The 18,171-nt window shown below is 39.5% G+C and overlaps 1 protein-coding gene across 2 annotated transcripts in view; it reads right to left on the bottom strand.

The window, feature by feature from the left end:
- The window catches only part of NLK (nemo like kinase), a 129,577-nt gene that overhangs the window by 10,693 nt on the left and 100,713 nt on the right, over positions 1 to 18,171 (bottom strand). For both annotated transcript variants that reach the window (XM_061390492.1, XM_061390493.1), the window contains exons 4-8: positions 17,397 to 17,503; positions 15,714 to 15,799; positions 11,155 to 11,364; positions 7,460 to 7,561; positions 1,215 to 1,301 (exon numbers count right to left, since the gene is read on the bottom strand). In XM_061390492.1, the coding sequence (XP_061246476.1) occupies positions 1,215 to 1,301; positions 7,460 to 7,561; positions 11,155 to 11,364; positions 15,714 to 15,799; positions 17,397 to 17,503 (592 nt within the window). The remainder of the gene's footprint in view (positions 1 to 1,214; positions 1,302 to 7,459; positions 7,562 to 11,154; positions 11,365 to 15,713; positions 15,800 to 17,396; positions 17,504 to 18,171) is intronic.

The following is an 18,171-nucleotide window of genomic DNA, read 5'->3' as shown; positions in this document are numbered from 1 at the left end:
TGTTTCCTACAGACTTGGACTAACAAATCATTTTTATCCCTAATCTTTGTTCTAACCTTTGCGGATTTAATAATCAGGTGACAAAGTTGCTATTTCTCACTGTGAACAAACCAGTGTAAACCTAACTGGTAATTTTGTGGGTATTTTTTCCCTTCAAATATCTGTTGTGTTTTTTATTTGTTGACTTCCATGTACTCTTGGCAAGTAAAATTTTCTAAATGCTTTCATTTAAAAAAGTCTTCTTTGACAACAGTTATTGGCACAGATGTGATCAATATTCTTCAGATGAATGAATAAATGAAGAACTGAACTTTGTCCCAGAGGAGTCAAGTCTAGAAATGGCATTTAGAAAAGCCACCATTTGAAATGCTATGATAAACCTAGACAGCATATTAAAATGCAGAGATACTACTTTGCCAACAAAGGTCTGTCTAGTCAAAGCTATAGTTTTTCCAGTAGTCATGTATGGATGTGAGAATTGGACCATAAAGAAAGCTGAGTGCCAAAGAATTGATGCTTTTGAACTGTGGTGTTGGAGAAGACTCTTGAGAGTCCCTTGGACTGCAAGGAGACCCAACCAGTCCATCCTAAAGGAAATCAGCCCTGAATATTCACTGGAAGGACTGATGCTGAAGCTGAAGCTCCAATACGTTGGCCACCTGATGCAAATAACTGACTCACTGGAAAAGACCCTGATGCTGGGAAAGACTGAAGGCAGGAGGAGAAGGGGATGACAGAGGATAAGATGATTGGATGGCATCACCAACTCGAAGGACATGAGTTTGAGCAAGCTCTGGGAGTTGGTGAAGGACAGGGAAGCCTGGCAAGCTGTCCACGGGGTCGCAAAGAATTGGACACAACTGAGCGACTGAACTGAAAACCCAGAGTAAACACTTCCTTATGCAATACAATGGGCAGATTTTTTTCAAATAATGTTAAAAATTTTCCCCCTAATTCAGACTGGTGTCAAACTCCTTTTACAAATATTGAGATAAATAAGGATGATGCCCTTCCTTATCTCTCTTCACCTAGTATTATGTGTTACTACTCAAACTTCTTTGTGATGGGGGAGCATGATAAACTTCAGGCCCCAATTACATGAGTTATCTTTTAAAAAGTCATTATTTACATTGCCCATCTATTCAAAGCCAGGATGTTTTTCTTAGAACACATTTTTAATTCATTAAAATAACATAAAAACAAACACTACTTACTGGATCAAAGACCAACATCCTACAAAGGAGATGAACAGCTTCATGTGTAGCCTGGCTAGACAGGGTATAAAGTACAGGAAGAGATGGCTGCAAAAAAATAAAGAATTCAAATATGTGAGTGAGTCTTTGTGTAAGTAGATGTGGAATACAGCCAATTTATGACAAGTACCCAGCTCTAAAGATGTGTGCAGAGAAATCTCAACTCAAAGGAGATGAGTATTCCCCTCATTAATCAGTCTTCAAAAGCAATAACTGACTTTCAGTGCATATTTTATATTGCATGATTACCCATTGAAGGTCACAGCACAAAAGAGCCTATGAAAACTGAAAGGTAATCCTGCAAATATGAAACCCCATTAGCCTTATATTATACACGCTTTGGCAAGGGAAGACCAAACATGCCGAGGGATGGGAGAAAAGATTTACAACCTTGGCCACTTGCAAGTAAACTGTGCAAGCATGTGAACGATGTCTTATGTCAACATTACCATGAAGTTGCCACAACGCTGAAGGAGCTTTAGGACACTCAGGGATTTACGGAGTCTTCTAAGAAAGTATGACACTGCTTTTGCTGGTTCCAGCCATACTGCCTTTAGCATTGATTACTCACTCAATAATTGTCTTTTGTATTAATAAGTGGCAGGCATATCCACACACCCATATCTAACCCTTTTGCACTGAGGCAGGGAGATGATTCTAACGAGCCTATAAGCCACAGAGCTTATGAAGCTGTTATTTTGCTGCTTGGCAGATGAATGGTGTCACTGCTCTGTCTCTTACGCAAGTAACACTGAAAGGTCCCTTGTGTCTTGATCACAGCCTTAGAATCCTGCTGTGACAACTACTAGGATCAAGTATTCTATGTATCTGCCTCCTTGCAACAGTTAAGCCATGTATGAAAATCCAACAAGAACAAGAAGACACCTCAGAATCATCAGGGGGTAATTATTCACCTTACAGATGTTTTCTTTAGGATCACGAGTTAACAGCAGATAAAAGGAGATGGGAGTTCTACTTCGCTAACTAGATCAACATGTCTGAATCTCAGTTCCCTAAAATGAGGAGGCTGGACTAAACACTCTCTCAAGTTGAGCTCTAACTGTACAATACTTGGTAGGATTACTACAGATAAAGAGCACTGTGCTCACAGAACTCACGTTTAGCTGGCATTCAGATATTTGTAGGCCAGTCTACTACTCCTTGGTGCATTTACCAAGGAGTTAATATGCACGTCTATGGCAGCTCTAAAATTATTTGTATTAGTCAGGAGAAGGGAGGGGGGTTGTGGAGAGTGTGGGGAAGAGGTTTTAACTTATGATTTAACTTACACATATTTTCTATAAGAATTTTTTTATTGTGTAAAATGAAGTCATTTGATATTCTTGAAAGATTCTGATTCTTGGTTTAACTGAATAGTTGTCCTCTTTTTCACTGATTTGTGTAGGCTGGCAGCCAAATTCCAGTCAGTCTTTACTGACCAAAATGTCTCCCCATAAGTAATTCTTTTCCTTCCACTCTCAAAGTGAATCTACCCCTCATCCCATTTTTGTGGTGGAGGCAGGTTATAGCTTAAGGAAGGGAATACTAAATACTGGAATAAGTACTAGAAGATGTGGCTTCAAATTCTAACTCTGCCATCACCAGACTCAGGTAAGTGACTTGCTTTGGCTCTCTTATCCATTAGACTACTCCAGTACAGACCTGCCTACCTACCAACATCACTGCTAATCCTGACATCCACGAAGTGCCAGGTCCTGAGACAACAAAGATGACTAACACCTCTCTGGTGGGCAAGGAAAACATGAACATGCAGTTCTAGAGGCCACTAAATAGAGGATCTAAGACAAATTAGAAAGCAAAATTTATGAATGGAGGACAAATGGATATGGGATGGGGAATTTGTAAAAATCAAGAGTGGATGTTTAAGGCTACCTGAAATATTACAAATCCACCCTCCCCCCAATATTATTTTTCTTTATAGAAGTACACCCCAACAGATACATTAAAAATAATCCTGTTTCATTTCAGCCTTAACAGTCATTTGGTATGCTTTCTCCTTTTCTGTGTTTATATATGCATGTTAAAAAGAGCCCCAGAGAAAAAGAGTCAGTTCAGTCATGCCAGTACCTTTCCTGAACGATAACTATCAATAACTTAGCTTTGGCTCCACAGGAAAAATGCAATACTACAAATGCTGCATTTCTTTTTTTTTTTTTTCTGCACTCTGTGGAGCCAATGCTAAGAAGTTTATATTTCTCCTCAAGTGCAACAGAATCAATTTGAATAAGAGAAAAAGTAGAAGTTCAGCTGCTGCTGCTCAGTTGCTTCAGTCGTGTCCAACTCTTTGTAACCCCATGGAGTGTAGCCCAACAGGCTCCTCTGTCCATGGGATTCTCCAGGCAAGAATACTGGAGTGGGTGGCCATGCCCTGCTCTAGAGGATCTTCTCGACCCGCATCTCCTGCATTGTGGGCGGAGTCTTTACTGCTGAACCATGAGGAAGCCCAGAATGCTTAGAAATACGGCTTAAACATCTCCTTTGGAAAAAAGGTTCTGCCAATTCCCCCAATACTCACACATATTACTTTTCTCCCTCTAAAATATATGGATCCATTATATACGGGTCCATTTTCTGTTGTTCTTCAAGGTAAGTCACTCAGGCCATGTAGGAGTGAGCGGGTGCCATGCTGAGTCACGAGCACAGGAAGGGTTATGAAGAGTGCCCCAGTAATGACTAAGTAATTGCCAGTGAAATGAAGCAAGGATGAGACTCTGGCTTGAGCGAGAGGCCCTAGGTGATAGATGCCACAGTTATCAAGAGCCAACTTCAGAGTGTGGTCACCGCAGCAGAGTCGGCCAGGCTGTGCAAGGCCTGTTGGAGATTCCTGATAGTCTTTACCTGGCAGCAGAGAAGCCGCGCCCATCAGTCGGCAGCATGAACTGAACTGCACCATGTGCAGTGCACCATGGTAAGCACTTTGGGGTTATACAAAAGAAACCCCCATCTGAAAAGTAAGTCTGAACTGCGTAAACTCTCTAGAGTACTCTGATTCTCTTAACTGGAAGATAAAGTACCTGACAGGAGATGGAACTATTTTCACCTCAGTGAAATTAACTGAATTTCACTTATTTCTGAAAAATTTCAGAATTTTACTTATTTCTGACACAATTAGCTGAGAACAGTCTGAGGAAAAATGAAGCTCTAAACCTTATGAGATGAACAAAGGGACTAAGGGCTGGTAGAAAACTTCTCAATCCTATCAACATGGCAGAGCCTCAACAAGTATCTGCCTTAATAGATTCCTGGGCCGTGGCAGCTAAGATTCCCTTCATCCAAGATCTTGAGTTGTAGTTCAGTCACATCTGACTCTTTGCGACCCCATGGACTGCAGCATGCCAGCCTTCCCTGTCCATCACCAACTCCCAGAGCCTACTCAAACTCATGTAATGAGCTGTAGAAAAGAGACAATACATAGAAAATACCAGTGTTTTTGTCTGTCCGTTATTTCCTGACCTTAAAGGACCCAACTCCCTTTCTCACTCTCAGATCAAGTGATTCAGTGGGGCTTAATTTCAGTCTCCCAACTGCAAAAATGAGCAGAGGGCTTGGCCAATCAAATGATGTCTTCTGAGCACCACCTCTGGTGCCAGGATGATGTACATAATTAAAACAGGTTGGGAACAGTCAATGGCTGGCTAACCTAACACACCCTCCCAATCCTTTTATCCTTTATCTCTATCGTTATTAACTGGGATAGAAAAGACACTTAAAAAAAAAAGCCTTTCTTGCCTTCAGGGAGGCCACATGCCATACAGTTCTGGACAGTAACACATAAGCAGAGGTTTGCTAGGCAGGCTTCTGGGAAAATGTTTGCTTTCCTGAGAAAAGGAACAGATCCTGCTAGTGCTCCCTCTTTGCTCCATTTTCTTGCTTTGAATATGGACATGATTTGTGGACAAGCTATTGTCATTTTGTGACTACGAGGCAATAGGCAAGAGAGTATGAAGTCACATGCTAAAGGTGAAAAAAGAAAGAAAAAAAAATAGACATAATCGATGACATGCTGCGATGCCATCACCAGACTGCCTACCTCTGGGACTTTTTGATATGAGGAAAAAATAAACTTCTATTTCTTTAGACCATTATAAGCAAGGTTTTTGGGATTTCCCTGTAGCTCAGGTGCTAAGGAATCTGCCTGCAATGCAGGAGACTCAGGTTCAATCCCTGGGTCAGAAGATCCCCTGGAGAGGAAAATGGCAGCCCACTCCAGTATTCTTGCCTGGAGACTTCCATAGCCAGAGGAGCCTGACAGGATTCAGTCTATGGGGTTGCAAAGAGTTGGGACACGACTAAGCGACTAACACACAAGCAAGGTTTTCTATTCCTCATGACCAAGTACATTCCTAACAGAATCAGAGACCCTCCAAATATTTTTATGAATCTAGTTGGGAAAGCTCTTTCCCGAAGGACTGATCTGCTAATAGAATGTAGGCCTAGATTATTGGCTCCATTTTGGCCAACTCATGGGGGAAAGCCTGTTCTGAAAATGAAGCCAAAATACAGGAAAACAGAACAGAAGAGAGGCAAATTCCTGGTATGAAATATTATTTGACTACCTGAATCCAGCAGAGCCCAAAGTCAGTGGTAGCTCAAGACTTTTCGGTTACATGAGCCCTAAGTTAAGTATCCTTTTTGGCTTCAGTCAGCTTTAACTGAGTTTCAGTGGAAAGAATCCTGACTGATAAACCACTTGGAAGGATGTATATTAATCAACCAACACAAGTATATTAATTTGAAGCAGTAATCTGTGACTTTAAGAAGATAGCCAATTAGGTTTTCCTTCTGTATATGTGTATTTTTTAAAAAGTCCCAACGAACAATAGGATATATTTCTGTTTGTACAAATATATGTAAATGCATAGAAAAATGTCTGGAAAGATATTCTCAAATTAATCTAGAGGAGACTAGGATGACATGGGGGTAGCTGAGAACGACTAACTGTAAAATTTTTATTTTACATGTACCCATATTTACTTGCAAATACACAAACAAAATTTTTTAAAAATCTGCTTTGAAGGTATATATGCCAGGTATTGATAAACTAGTTTAATATCCCTGATACTGGCCAGTAAATTGAACATAACAGATCTTGTTAGATCTGTCTTTGAAAATAGAACCTTCCTCTAGGTTGAGACTATGCTCTTCTAAGGGAGTCAGCGCCCCCATCATTTCAGAAAGATGTAACCAGCAGGGGGCTATTTAAAACACCATCTCTAGTAGTAAATCTACAACGACTAGTTCAGGCTGGTTTTAGAAGATAACATGCTTTACCCATTGCCTTTTTCGCCTGTGGAAATGGAAGCTCCAGATTCACACCAGAATCATAGACAGGGAACTCCAAAAAAAAGCCAACGCCTCGATCAAATGTCTGGCAGGTAATCTGAGGACTGCCAAACTCCGTCTGTCACTTGGTCTATCAATTACATCAACCAGATCTTCTAACGATCAATCAGATCATCTCAATGCCCACTGTAAAAGAAAGCAAGGCGAAGCCCAGGGAAGAGTTGCCGACGCTCCCTGCTCAAGCCTTCTCCCTTCTGTCTCGGTTTGTTGTTCCTAGGAAAAGTATTCCCCTTACTCACTTCACATCATTAAGCTGTTTTGCCAAGGAGATTAGGAAAGTGCTTCAAAAAATGCTGCTCAATCAACAGGGTGGAGATAATAACCATCTCATCTTTCTCAGCAGTGACTTGGCTGGTTGCAAGTAATATTGATCAGTGCAAATCTGGCAATCTCTCTTCATACTTCTTTTCTAATAACATTCACATCTAATTCTGTGTTAGTGGCAAGAGTGCAATAGAAACAGCTTCACATTCCTGGCTGGAGTGAGAGATACCGGGTATTTCGGCTCAGTATGTAAAAATGACAGCTTGATACACATATATGAGGTTATGGTACTGAGGTCAAGGATCCACCCCCTGTAACTTGTCCCCAACAACGCAAAAACCAGGAGACCAAAGCCAGAGGTCATTTACTAGCAAAGGTGCTACAAAAATACTTTCTCCTACAGCACTGGGAATTACTATATCCTATTGGGTTTGACAAATATTTTAACATTTTACCTATGGCCATGACATAAAAAAAATGAATAAAACCTACATGTAATGTTTTTGTTTAAAAATTTTCATCTCGTTATTCTGTGGGAGGGAAACTCTGCCAGATGGTGACCAAATACAGGGCCTCACCTGTTTATGAGGACCCCTGAGTATGTGTGCCTTAGCGCCTTCACAAGCCGTCCTCATTGCTTCCAGTGATGGAGTGCCCAAGAGATCTGTGATCAAATCCAACTATGAACAAACAGGAAATACAGAGGGTTAGTAAGCTCATGGAAACAACCTTTCATTACTCTTATGTCACAGCCTGAGAGATGAGGACCAAATATGGAGGGGAGCAGAAAACTTAAGGAAAGTTCCAGATTAACTGGTAGGAGCCTCTATTTTCACTTTCTGGACTATAAAAAAACAAAACAAGACAGAAAAATGTTCACTTGGGATCTATATGATAGAAATAAAGAAAACGGTTTTGGCCACCAAGGCATTCCAAGGTGACAGTAATTTATGAGTCTGCATGTGCCTGCTGTGTGTCTTCACACCACACATAATCTTTCACACTGGTGAAAAGCTGTGGTGCCCAGAAAACTGTGACACTGTGTAAGGCCACGTCTAGTTAGCTGGGCTCAATAAAAGAGACCAAAAAAATGGTCTTCTCACAAATATGCCCTTGTAGACAGCAAACTGCCTTAACAATTTTCTGTAAGTGCTATGATTATTCTAACCCTATTAGCAGTAACGTCTCATTCTAATACTTTCAGGATGGAAAATTCTTACCTAGAGAATACTTCTTCTGGTTCTGGGATTTGCAAATACAAAGCACTATTTCCTGCACTTAACTAACCCATGGGGTGGCCCTCAGTATCACTGCCCTCCAGGATAATGGAGTTTCTCAAGTGGCTTGTTTTGCACAGAATTAAACATCTCTGTGCAAAAGCTTTCTGGGAAAAGTGACTTGGCCATACGTTTGGACCTCTAAGAAACACAAAAGGAAATGAGCAGTTCATGAAAACAACGGGAAATATTGAGAAAGTTGTATAAAATGGGTCAGATCCAGGCTTCCCTGATGGCTCAGTGGTAAAGAATCCAGCTGCTAATGCATGAGACACAGGTTTTATCCCTGATTCAGGAAGATCCCATATGCCTTGAAACACCTAAGTTTGTGTGCACAACTGTTGAGTCTGTGCTCTAGAGCCTGGGCTCTGCAACAAGAGAAGTCACCGCAAAGAGAAGCCCCTGCTCGCCACAACTAGAAAAAAGCCCATGCAGCAATGAAGACCCAGCACAGCCAAAAATAAATAAAATTATTTAAATGGCTCAGATCTATGGATAAGGAACATTTCAATGAAGTCTGCTGATACTACAGTGCATAGGATATTTATTTCTCAAAGAGAAAATGCTACAAAAAATATCTATTAATACTTCCATTTATAAGTTAGACTCTGTTCTCATTATAGATCTTGATTTCTCACTCCAAAATACAATGGTGACAGATAGATGTGAGTTCTCCTTCAGTGGCTACATCAGACTGAAAAACTCAAGACCTATGTTATTTCTCTAGCAAATGAGATATCTGAATCCCGTTCCAGTTGCTTCACATTTTCCTTTGTACATTCTTTTCAGCACTGGGTCTTTGTTGCTGTGCATGGGTTTTCTCCAGCTGTGCAGAGTGGGGGCTGCTCCCTAGCTCAGGATTCTCTTGTTGCAGAGCACAGGCTCTAGGTGCATGGGCTTCAGTAGCTGTACCTCTTGGGTTCTAGACTGTGGGCTCAGTAGTTGTAGTGCATGGACTTTGTTGCTCTGAGGCATGTGGAATCTTCCTGGATCAGTGATCAAACCTGTGTCCCCTGCATTAGCAGATGGATTCTTACCCTCTGTACCACCAGGGAAGTAAGTCCCTACTTAAGCTCTTCTGTATGGCAGCTTATGTCCATATATGAATGTCATCTTATAGGTAAGGCTGTTAAACTCTACTTTCTAAAGAAATTGAGTAATCAAGTGGATATTATCAATAGTACCCAACATTGGATTTATATATGATTAATTTTTTTATCACCACGATCAATTTTAAAAGATGCAGACTTAAACAAAAATGACTAGATGTATAGCAGAGAAATAAATTTAAATGTTGATCAGAGCATATAGTTTCTAATGTATCAGTTAACAATTCTTGGTAGACAGAGCCTAAAGGAGACGGCTTCATTTTTCATCAAGTGCGTGAATTATTTACAAAGATACACAGTAGGTAGGGTGATCTTTTCAAATGTGATCAATCAAATCTTAACACTCTCTTGCTCAAAAACAGACAGCTTTCCATCACACTTTGGACAGAACAGAACCCAAAGTCCGTATCAGGTAGCCAAGGTCAGGCAGGCTCTTTTTCTGCGACCTCATCTCCTACACACTCTTCATCAAGCCACCACTCCAGCACACCCACACTTGTTCCTGCCTCAGCAGGTTCTATTATGCTGGTCGTCCCTTTTGTCCCTGGTGTGCCCCTGGTGTCGCCTCCATGCAGGCACCTTCTGGCTGTCCCTGAGCCGGGAATATTTGTCCCTAACATCTTGGTCCCTCATTTCACTTGAGTCTCTCCTCGAATGTTACTCCCTCAGACGGCTTTTTAGCACTGCTCTGGCTCCATCATCATTCTCTATCCCTAACCTGGTTTAATTCTTTTTGGTAGTACTTATCATTACTTGGGATGATATTTATTTTCTTTAAAAAGATATTTGTTTGAACACATCAGGTCTTGGTTTGTATCATCTGGGATCTTTCACTGTGGCCCACAAGCTCTCTAGTTGTGGGTCATGAGCTCAGCAGCTGTGGCTCACAGGCTTAGATGCTCTGAGGCATGTGGACCCTAGTTCCCCGGCCAGGGATCAAATCCACGTCCCTTGCACTGGAAGTGCAGAGCCTTAACCACTGGACCATCAGGGAAGCCCCCCATACTTATTTATTTTCTGTCTCACATGAAAGTTTCAGAAAGCTTTGTCTTATTTACAGCTGTATCCTTCATACCCTGGCACACCGTCGCCACCACCATCATAACTGCTAACATTTATGGAGTGCTTACCAGACTCCAGGCCTTAGTTTTGGCTCTACTATTTCATTTATTCTGCACAACAATCCTCAGAACAGTTTAACTTGTCCAGGATTTGACTGATAGCAAGTGGCAGAGTAGGATTTGAATCCACCAACTGGATTGTACAGCCTGACTCACCATTGTTACATTCTTCTCATGCAAACAAGATTGTTAACATTTTTATGAATAAAAAGTACTCAAGAATTAGACCAAAGAAAATGTGGGTAGTAACAAATTAGTTTATAAAGGCAGACAGTTAAAATACCACAAATGGTTTCCAACATTTTAATCAGGTTCTGATATTCTCTGCCATATTTAAATAATTTAGTCCAATAAAGGTTGGAAAGGGCTCTAAATGTTCATATTTAAAGAAGTCAACACTCAAAATTTGTATTCTAAGCACAAAGTGTAAGTACATTAAGTCACCAAATACATTTTCAAGTCAGATCCATTCAGTTAGAACAGAGGCTCTTGAACCACTGAAGATCACACCTGTGCAAACTGTTACAGCGGAGTCTGCTGCCATGCATCAGTGCATGTAATAAAGTCAACGTTCCCTCTAAGAGGCTCGTAAGCTGCAAAGTCAATCTCTCTGTAATCTTCATAACTTTCTGATTTTAAGAGAACTTGAATTTGCTAAAAGCAATTTAGACAGTACAGTGAATAAGCCCAAGATGTGCGCAAGATGGTTTTTCCTTTAAATCTGTAATAGAATTGAAAGTTCCTAAAGCCTAAAGTGAAATCATACCTGCTGAATGGGACTCTGTGCCTGAAACAGTATTCTTCGTCCTAGTAGTTCTGCAAAGATACATCCGACAGACCAGATGTCAATAGCATTGCTGTAATGACGGCTGCCCATCAGGATTTCTGGAGCCCGATAATACTGAGTAACAACTTCCTGAGTCATATGACGGGATTCATCTAATTCTTCCACTCTGGCCAATCCAAAATCACAAATCTAAACAGAATAGATTATCAGAATGTTGTCAAATAGACAAATATATTTACAAGTGGAATAGGAGAACAAAATAATAAAAAACTAAAACCCGACAGACCTCGGAACTTTGCAAAGTTTTCAGTGATACAGGTGGAGTACATTTGTGTCAGTGTATTTTGATATTATTTGGATGAGAGGGAAGAAAGTCTCAAACTTCCATATTTCTATACAGAATTATCGTAAAGACAAGCTTTTCACTTTTCATTTGTTTTTAATGAATGTATACTTTTAGGTTTAATGAAGAAACCAAGCTAATTTATTTTCAAGGCTGCTTATGGAGGAAGATATCATAAGGGAAAAAAAAGACCTCCTGAGCTAGGTTCACTATTTTTTTGTTTGGTTTTGGCTGCACTGCATGGCTTGTGGGATCTTTGCTCCCTGATCAGAGATGAACCCCAGGCCTTGGCAGTGAAGCCATCAAGTCCCAGCCACTTAGACCACCAGGGAATTCCCATATGTTCACTATCTTTATGGAATATACACAGTAAACTTTCTTCAAAGCTATGGGTTTCGAACAGAGTTCTGCTGAATCCTGAGGTACTTCAGGAGTTCCATGAATATTTTACCTAAATTTCACATGAATCTATAAATATTTAAAATACTAATTCACAATCCAATGTGTGAATATGTCAAAAAGTAGCATACTGTAGAATACCAATGCTAATAGGTCCCTTCAATTCTTCATGCCATAAACATTTAATTAATTGAATGCCTATTATATTTTAGGCAGTGCTAGAACTTGGAGACATAATGGTAAATGAGAAAGACTGGTTAGTCCTACAAACCTAGGAATAAATCTTTTCTTGCGCTTTCTGTTTATTTTTGGCTGCGCTGGGTCTTTGTTGCAGCACACAGGCTTTTTTTTTTCTCTAGTTGCGGAGAGTGAGGGTTACTCTCCCGTGGCAGTGTGTAGGCTTCTCACTGCACTGGCCTCTCCTGCTGCAGAGCGCAGGCTCTAGTTATGGCACACGGGCTTGGTTCTCCTGCAGCACGTGGTATCTTAGTTCTGGGACCAGGGACCAGGGATCGAAGCCATGCCTGCACTGGCAGGCAGATTCTTAACCACTGGACCACCAGGCAAGTCTTGCCCTTTCTGTTTAAGTGAAAAGTTTTTGGAGGCTGCAAGGTGAGCTGTTAGTAAACGGCAGCAGTGCCACCATCAGCAAATTCTGCTTATTTTCAGGAATTGAGGCTTTCTTGATACTGGGCAACCAAAACAGAAACTGGCAGCACTGAGGAAGAGATAAGAGAGGAATGACCATCTAAGCTCCAGCGTTCTCATTGATTAAGTCTGAGTCAATATTATTAATATAACTGACAAAATAATACTTATCTGCATTCTAAGTTGAGGTCCTACCATAATATTTTATTTGAAAAAAGGATCTCATAGCTTATAAAAACATTGGAAAACTACTGCTTTAAAGAAATCATATTTTACCCCGAATTTTTTGCAATCTTCTCTTTTTATCTTGAATCTACTATGTCTGGTCACATCAAATGAATGCATGTCTGTATGTGGGGACAAATCAGTATGAAACCAGCATCTTTAAAACTTAAAATGAAAGTACATTTTCAGACCACACAGAAAAACTATACCAAAAAGGAAAACAGGCATATGTTGTTTATCAAATCCTCCCAAAGACTGGTGTTCAAATAACATATAATATTTTAAAACTCTATTACTTGACCAAAAATTTTTAGGCTATCTTTTAAAACAAAACAAAAAAACCTAAAAATCCACTTTATTTCTCTGGTATTAAAACAAAACAAAACACCACCTTACCCAACAGAAAATGTTTTCTCTTATAAAGCCAGCCTTTAAAAAAAAAAAAAAAGATCTGGATTCATTTTTTGGCAATTTATCTTGAAGACAGGCTAAATCCAAAGTAAGAAGCTTAAATGATCAGGTAACCAAAAAGATATTGCAATTTCCAGCAAAATTATCTGCTTTGTGCCTAACAGTAAACAAAATAGATTCTCAATATGAAAGGATGATTTTTAAAAATGTTTTGTCATTATTATTTTCTACATTTTTACATTTGAGAAGACAGAATTAGCATCAGTAGATTGGCAATCTACTCTGGCTTTTAAAAGTAGGCTGCTAAGACAAGTTAAAGGAGCAGAGCAAAATTTCAATTTGTTCTGACCTGTATGTTGTTTATTCATAAATGACATTTTCTTTTAGTTACTCTTTCATGTAGCTGGAGGTTACAATACCATAAAAGACAATTTAGAAAATGGACTGCAAGTAGTTAATGGCATCAAGCATGACAGGCTCTACACAAACGCTTTGTGAAGTTTTCCAACCAGAAACTGAAATAAGCAGAAACTGGTTTAAACTGTCATATAAGTGACTTGGTCTGCATAAGTCAAAGAATTTCTGACTCTAAGGTTTTTGATTATTAAAAAAAAAGAATTAAAATGGGTTATGGAGATAAGGTCTGAAGATGTTTATTACACTGTATTTTAACAGTTTGCTACTACTCTACTTATTTGTTTTTGGCTGTGCTGGGACTTCGTTGCTGTGTGGGCTTTCTCTACTTGAGGTGACCAGGGGCTACTCTATAGCTGTGCTTCCTGGGTTTCTCATTACGTTGGTTTCTCTTGGTGCAGAGCATGGGCTCTAGGGTGTGTGGGCTTTAGCAGTTGCAGCACATGGGCTCAGAAGGTGTGGCTCCGGGGCTCCAGAGTTATAGGCTCAACAGTTGTGGCATACAGTCTGAGTTGCTCCATAGCACATGGGATCTTCCCAGAGCAGGGATCAAACCCGTGTCTTCTGCATTGGCAGGTGGATTCTATACCACTGAGCCACCCGGGAAGCCTGGTTACAGCTCTTTTTATTTATTTATTTTTTAATTAATTTATTGGGCTGCGCTGGGTCTTAGCTGTGGCAAATGGGATCTAGTTTCCTGACTACAGATTGAACCTGGGCCCCCTGCATTGAAAGTTCACAGTCTTAGCCACTGGACCACCAGGGCAGTCCCACAGTGAAAAGCAGCAGGGGAGTGAACTCAATGACCTATAGAAGGAAAATTTACTTTGGTAGTTTTTACTTTAATGGTTTTTGGGATAATTAATTATCTGTGGAAACAAAAGAATTAAGTATAATATTAGATGTTTTCAAGGAAAATATGAAAAATAGGTGTTTTTAATCTTTCTAGACTTAAAACAGGAGCAGAGTTCTTCATATATAGAGTGAAGGGAGATTTTTTTTTATTCAAAAGCAGTTTAACACACTAGCTTTTAAAGAAAACTGGCCCACAGTTTAAAGAAAGCATTTAAAATAAAAAATGAAATTCATTTATATGCTTGGTTTTAAGGTTTAGTTTAACTGCCAACAGGATAAGTACTAATGACAGTTGATTACATTTAAAGTAGGCAACGTTTATAAATAGTTCTTTTCTTTTTCAAATATATCAATTGAAATGTTAAGAATATTTACTGTAGACTGAAGCACCATATAATACTGCAGCCGCTCATAAAATAAGTGGAATTTTAATTTGCTTTCACAGAGATGACTCAGCTCTAGGAAGGCCCTTACCTCTTAAGGCCCTTACCTTACCATAGGAAAGATATGGTGGGCCCTTCACTATTTAGGAGGTCTGTTAAGACACATTTCTGTTAGGGAGAGGGCAATGCACACATGTGGATTTTGCTATTTGCGAGCCACTCTAACAAAAGACAACGGGGGTGGTACTGCAGCGAGAGTAAAACTGAAATTGATGTCTTGAGATATGGGGGCTGCTAACCATAATAAACCCTGAAATCAATACCCCTTCAGAGGAGTAACTGAGGATTGGCCACTACATACTGTGGAAATATCTTTGACCCTTTTCTGGCTTAGTATTCTCACTTTTAAATGTTTCTATTTCCCTACTTTGCTGCCTCAGGCAAACAGCATATAAAAACATCAGCTGTGCAAAAACATACAGTCTTCTTAAAAACCATACTTGATTGTCATGTAAGTAGATGCTTACTAGTCTTCCAATCTTTTTTCTGATATACACTTTCTTTGTAATGGAACAAGCTGAAAAGAAATCACCTTCTCTAGTCTTTCTAGTCACATTGCAATTCCAATTCCAATGTTACCAAAATATGTGCAAAATATCATGAAGAAACCATGAGCCAAGACTACAAATTAAGTTACTATTTTGTCCATGACTAGTGATACTGGTGGAGAACACTGGGTTCTTTAATTTCTGGTAAAGTGATGAAAACAAATTTAACCATTTCTTTCACAAAAACGTGTTCTTAAACACACTCTGACATTCCACTTGTTTCCTAGATGTTTAAATAAAATGAAAAGCTACCTTTAGAACACAGTTGCTGTTCACAAGGAGATTCCCTGGCTTAATGTCTCGATGTAAAATGCCAGCTGAATGGAGATATTTCAAACCTGAAATAACAAACAGAATTTAACTGCAGATATTTAATTCCTTTTACTCAACCAATGATTTGGGGGAAAACCATAGAAACAAGAGTACAGGATTTTAAATTGTTCTCTAAATAACTGCATAATGAACATTATTAAAAGCTTGACTTAGTCCTACCTCAAAAAACTGTAATTTTGCTACAGTAAAAGAAAATGTCATCAAAGGTTTGCACAGTCTAGAGATAATGTCTATAATTTGAAAGATTATGTAGGTTTAAGTACAGATAAGCATTCCAAACCCTGGAGTTAAGGCTGACCAGACCAATAACCTTGAACAGTTTCTAAGTGTGGCTCCTGGAGCTCTGGATATTCTGGACACTCTCAAGCTGATTGTGAGCTGCTGCCACAAAATAGTTCCCATTAACCAACAGCAAGCCTTTTCCAGGACAGATTTTCACTGATGAGACAAAATTCAGAAACTTGCCCAGGTCTGTTGGTAGTACTCTCCACCACTGAGAATCAGGAAAGTAATTAATTACTTTAAAAATATTTTTGCTATCTTTATAAAGTCTGTGGGCTTTAGCAGTGCTAGATAAAAGGCACAGCTTCAAGGCTGAGACTTCTGAATAAAATAAAGCAAATCACATTTTCTACAATATTAAAGAAGATCCTCTATCCAGTATCTTCCCTCTGCCACCTCCCCCACTCCCAATATCAACAAATCTACAGAAGGTGAACTTTCTAGTTTTAACGCTGTGTATGTGTTTTAATTCCTTTGGCAGATGCTTTTCAATTTTTATAAGGAATGTCTTTTTTTTTTAATTTTATTTTTAAACTTTACAATATTGTATTAGTTTTGCCAAATATCGAAATGAATCTGCCACAGGTATACCTGTGTTCCCCATCCTGAACCCTCCTCCCTCCTCCCTCCCCATACTTCTTTGAATCCTATGGGAGAAAAACTTTTACTAGGTAAGAAAACTGTGTCAGCTTTAAACAGGTGTAATGCCAAAATTCTGAAGGATACACCTGATGGCCAGAGGAAGCTCCAACAATGCCAGCCCAAACTGTTTCTCCATCATGTCAGCGCTCTTTAATGAGCCAGGCTGGAGAGTGAGTTAGTTGGCTGTTTCTGTCAGTCTTCTCCATGCTTTGACTTTAAAAGTCATTTTGCTTTTCTAGAGTGGAACTCAGGCATGCCTGCCAACTCTCAGACCAGGCCCACCTACTGCCAGCTTAAAGAATGTATGTCATCCATAGGAAACACAGTTCCTTTTCAGTTAATCATCTGATGCCAGCCACATACTCCTACTAATGGCTGTTCAGTGGAAGCTTTGTGGCAAAACATCCTGCTTATGTACCCCCCGAGATTAACCCCCTTGACTACCTAATGAATTAGAAAGGATCTTCTCTTCCATCACTGAAAATAAGAACCACCTGGCTACCCTTAAAAGCTTCTTATTTAACATCAAGGATAGAGAGTATTAAATATACTTTGGTCAGAAGAAAAAAAGTTGTTAGGCAAGAAGTTAGCCTTGGAAGGTCAGATCAGTTCAAATGAAAAGCAAAACATTTCATTTATACAGTGACACTACCTTTTTCTTCACAGAGAAAGTCTTACCTCGCAAAATCTGATAAAGAAAAACTTTGACATGATCTGAGCTGAGTGGTTGAGGAGAGACGATAATTTTATGCAGGTCACTCTGCATCAGTTCTGTGACAACATATCTTGAGGTTTTTAGTTAAGGAGAGTTCAGAGAATTCAGCCCCCAAACCCTATAAATTAGGTACCAACTCTAAATAAATAACTTCTCTTTTTAAGGCTGGAAAGAGCTTTAAGGAAAGAAAGCTTTAGGACAGCATGAAAAGAGATGACAATTCTAGCCCTCCTAAGATGAAAACACTGCCAAAATGAAATAATTGTAAAAAGTTAGAAGTTAACAATCAAGTGACTAAAATTAGCACTATAAAAGAGAAAAATAAGGGTAAATATTTTCAAAGACAGCCAGATCAGGAGAAATGTGAAGACTCGTTTCACATTTCTCACAGTCTCAGGGTCTATTCAGACATGTTCCTGGAGTGTCCTCTGAATCCAAACAAGAAAGAGTGCTGGTCCCACATTAGGCCACCATGGCACCAAAGCAAAAGATGTAATCCATCCATTAACAGTGGCTTTGGTTACTTTGTAAAGCATGGTACTCCGAAAAACATGCAAAATCGTTAGTTCATATCTCAGTCTCTACAGTCTTCACAACTGAACTTTTATTATTTAACTTGTTATACATGTATACCTCCTGTACTTAATTTTAAGCTTCCTATGCTTTGTACTCAGTATTTCCTCAGGGTTTTGCACAATCAATATGAGGTAGAAGATCGAAGGCTAGGGCCCAGGGAGT

This window comes from Bos javanicus, chromosome 19 (assembly GCF_032452875.1).
Source record: "Bos javanicus breed banteng chromosome 19, ARS-OSU_banteng_1.0, whole genome shotgun sequence".
Lineage (NCBI taxonomy): Eukaryota > Metazoa > Chordata > Mammalia > Artiodactyla > Bovidae > Bos > Bos javanicus.
This window is presented reverse-complemented; position numbering and strand designations above follow the sequence as displayed.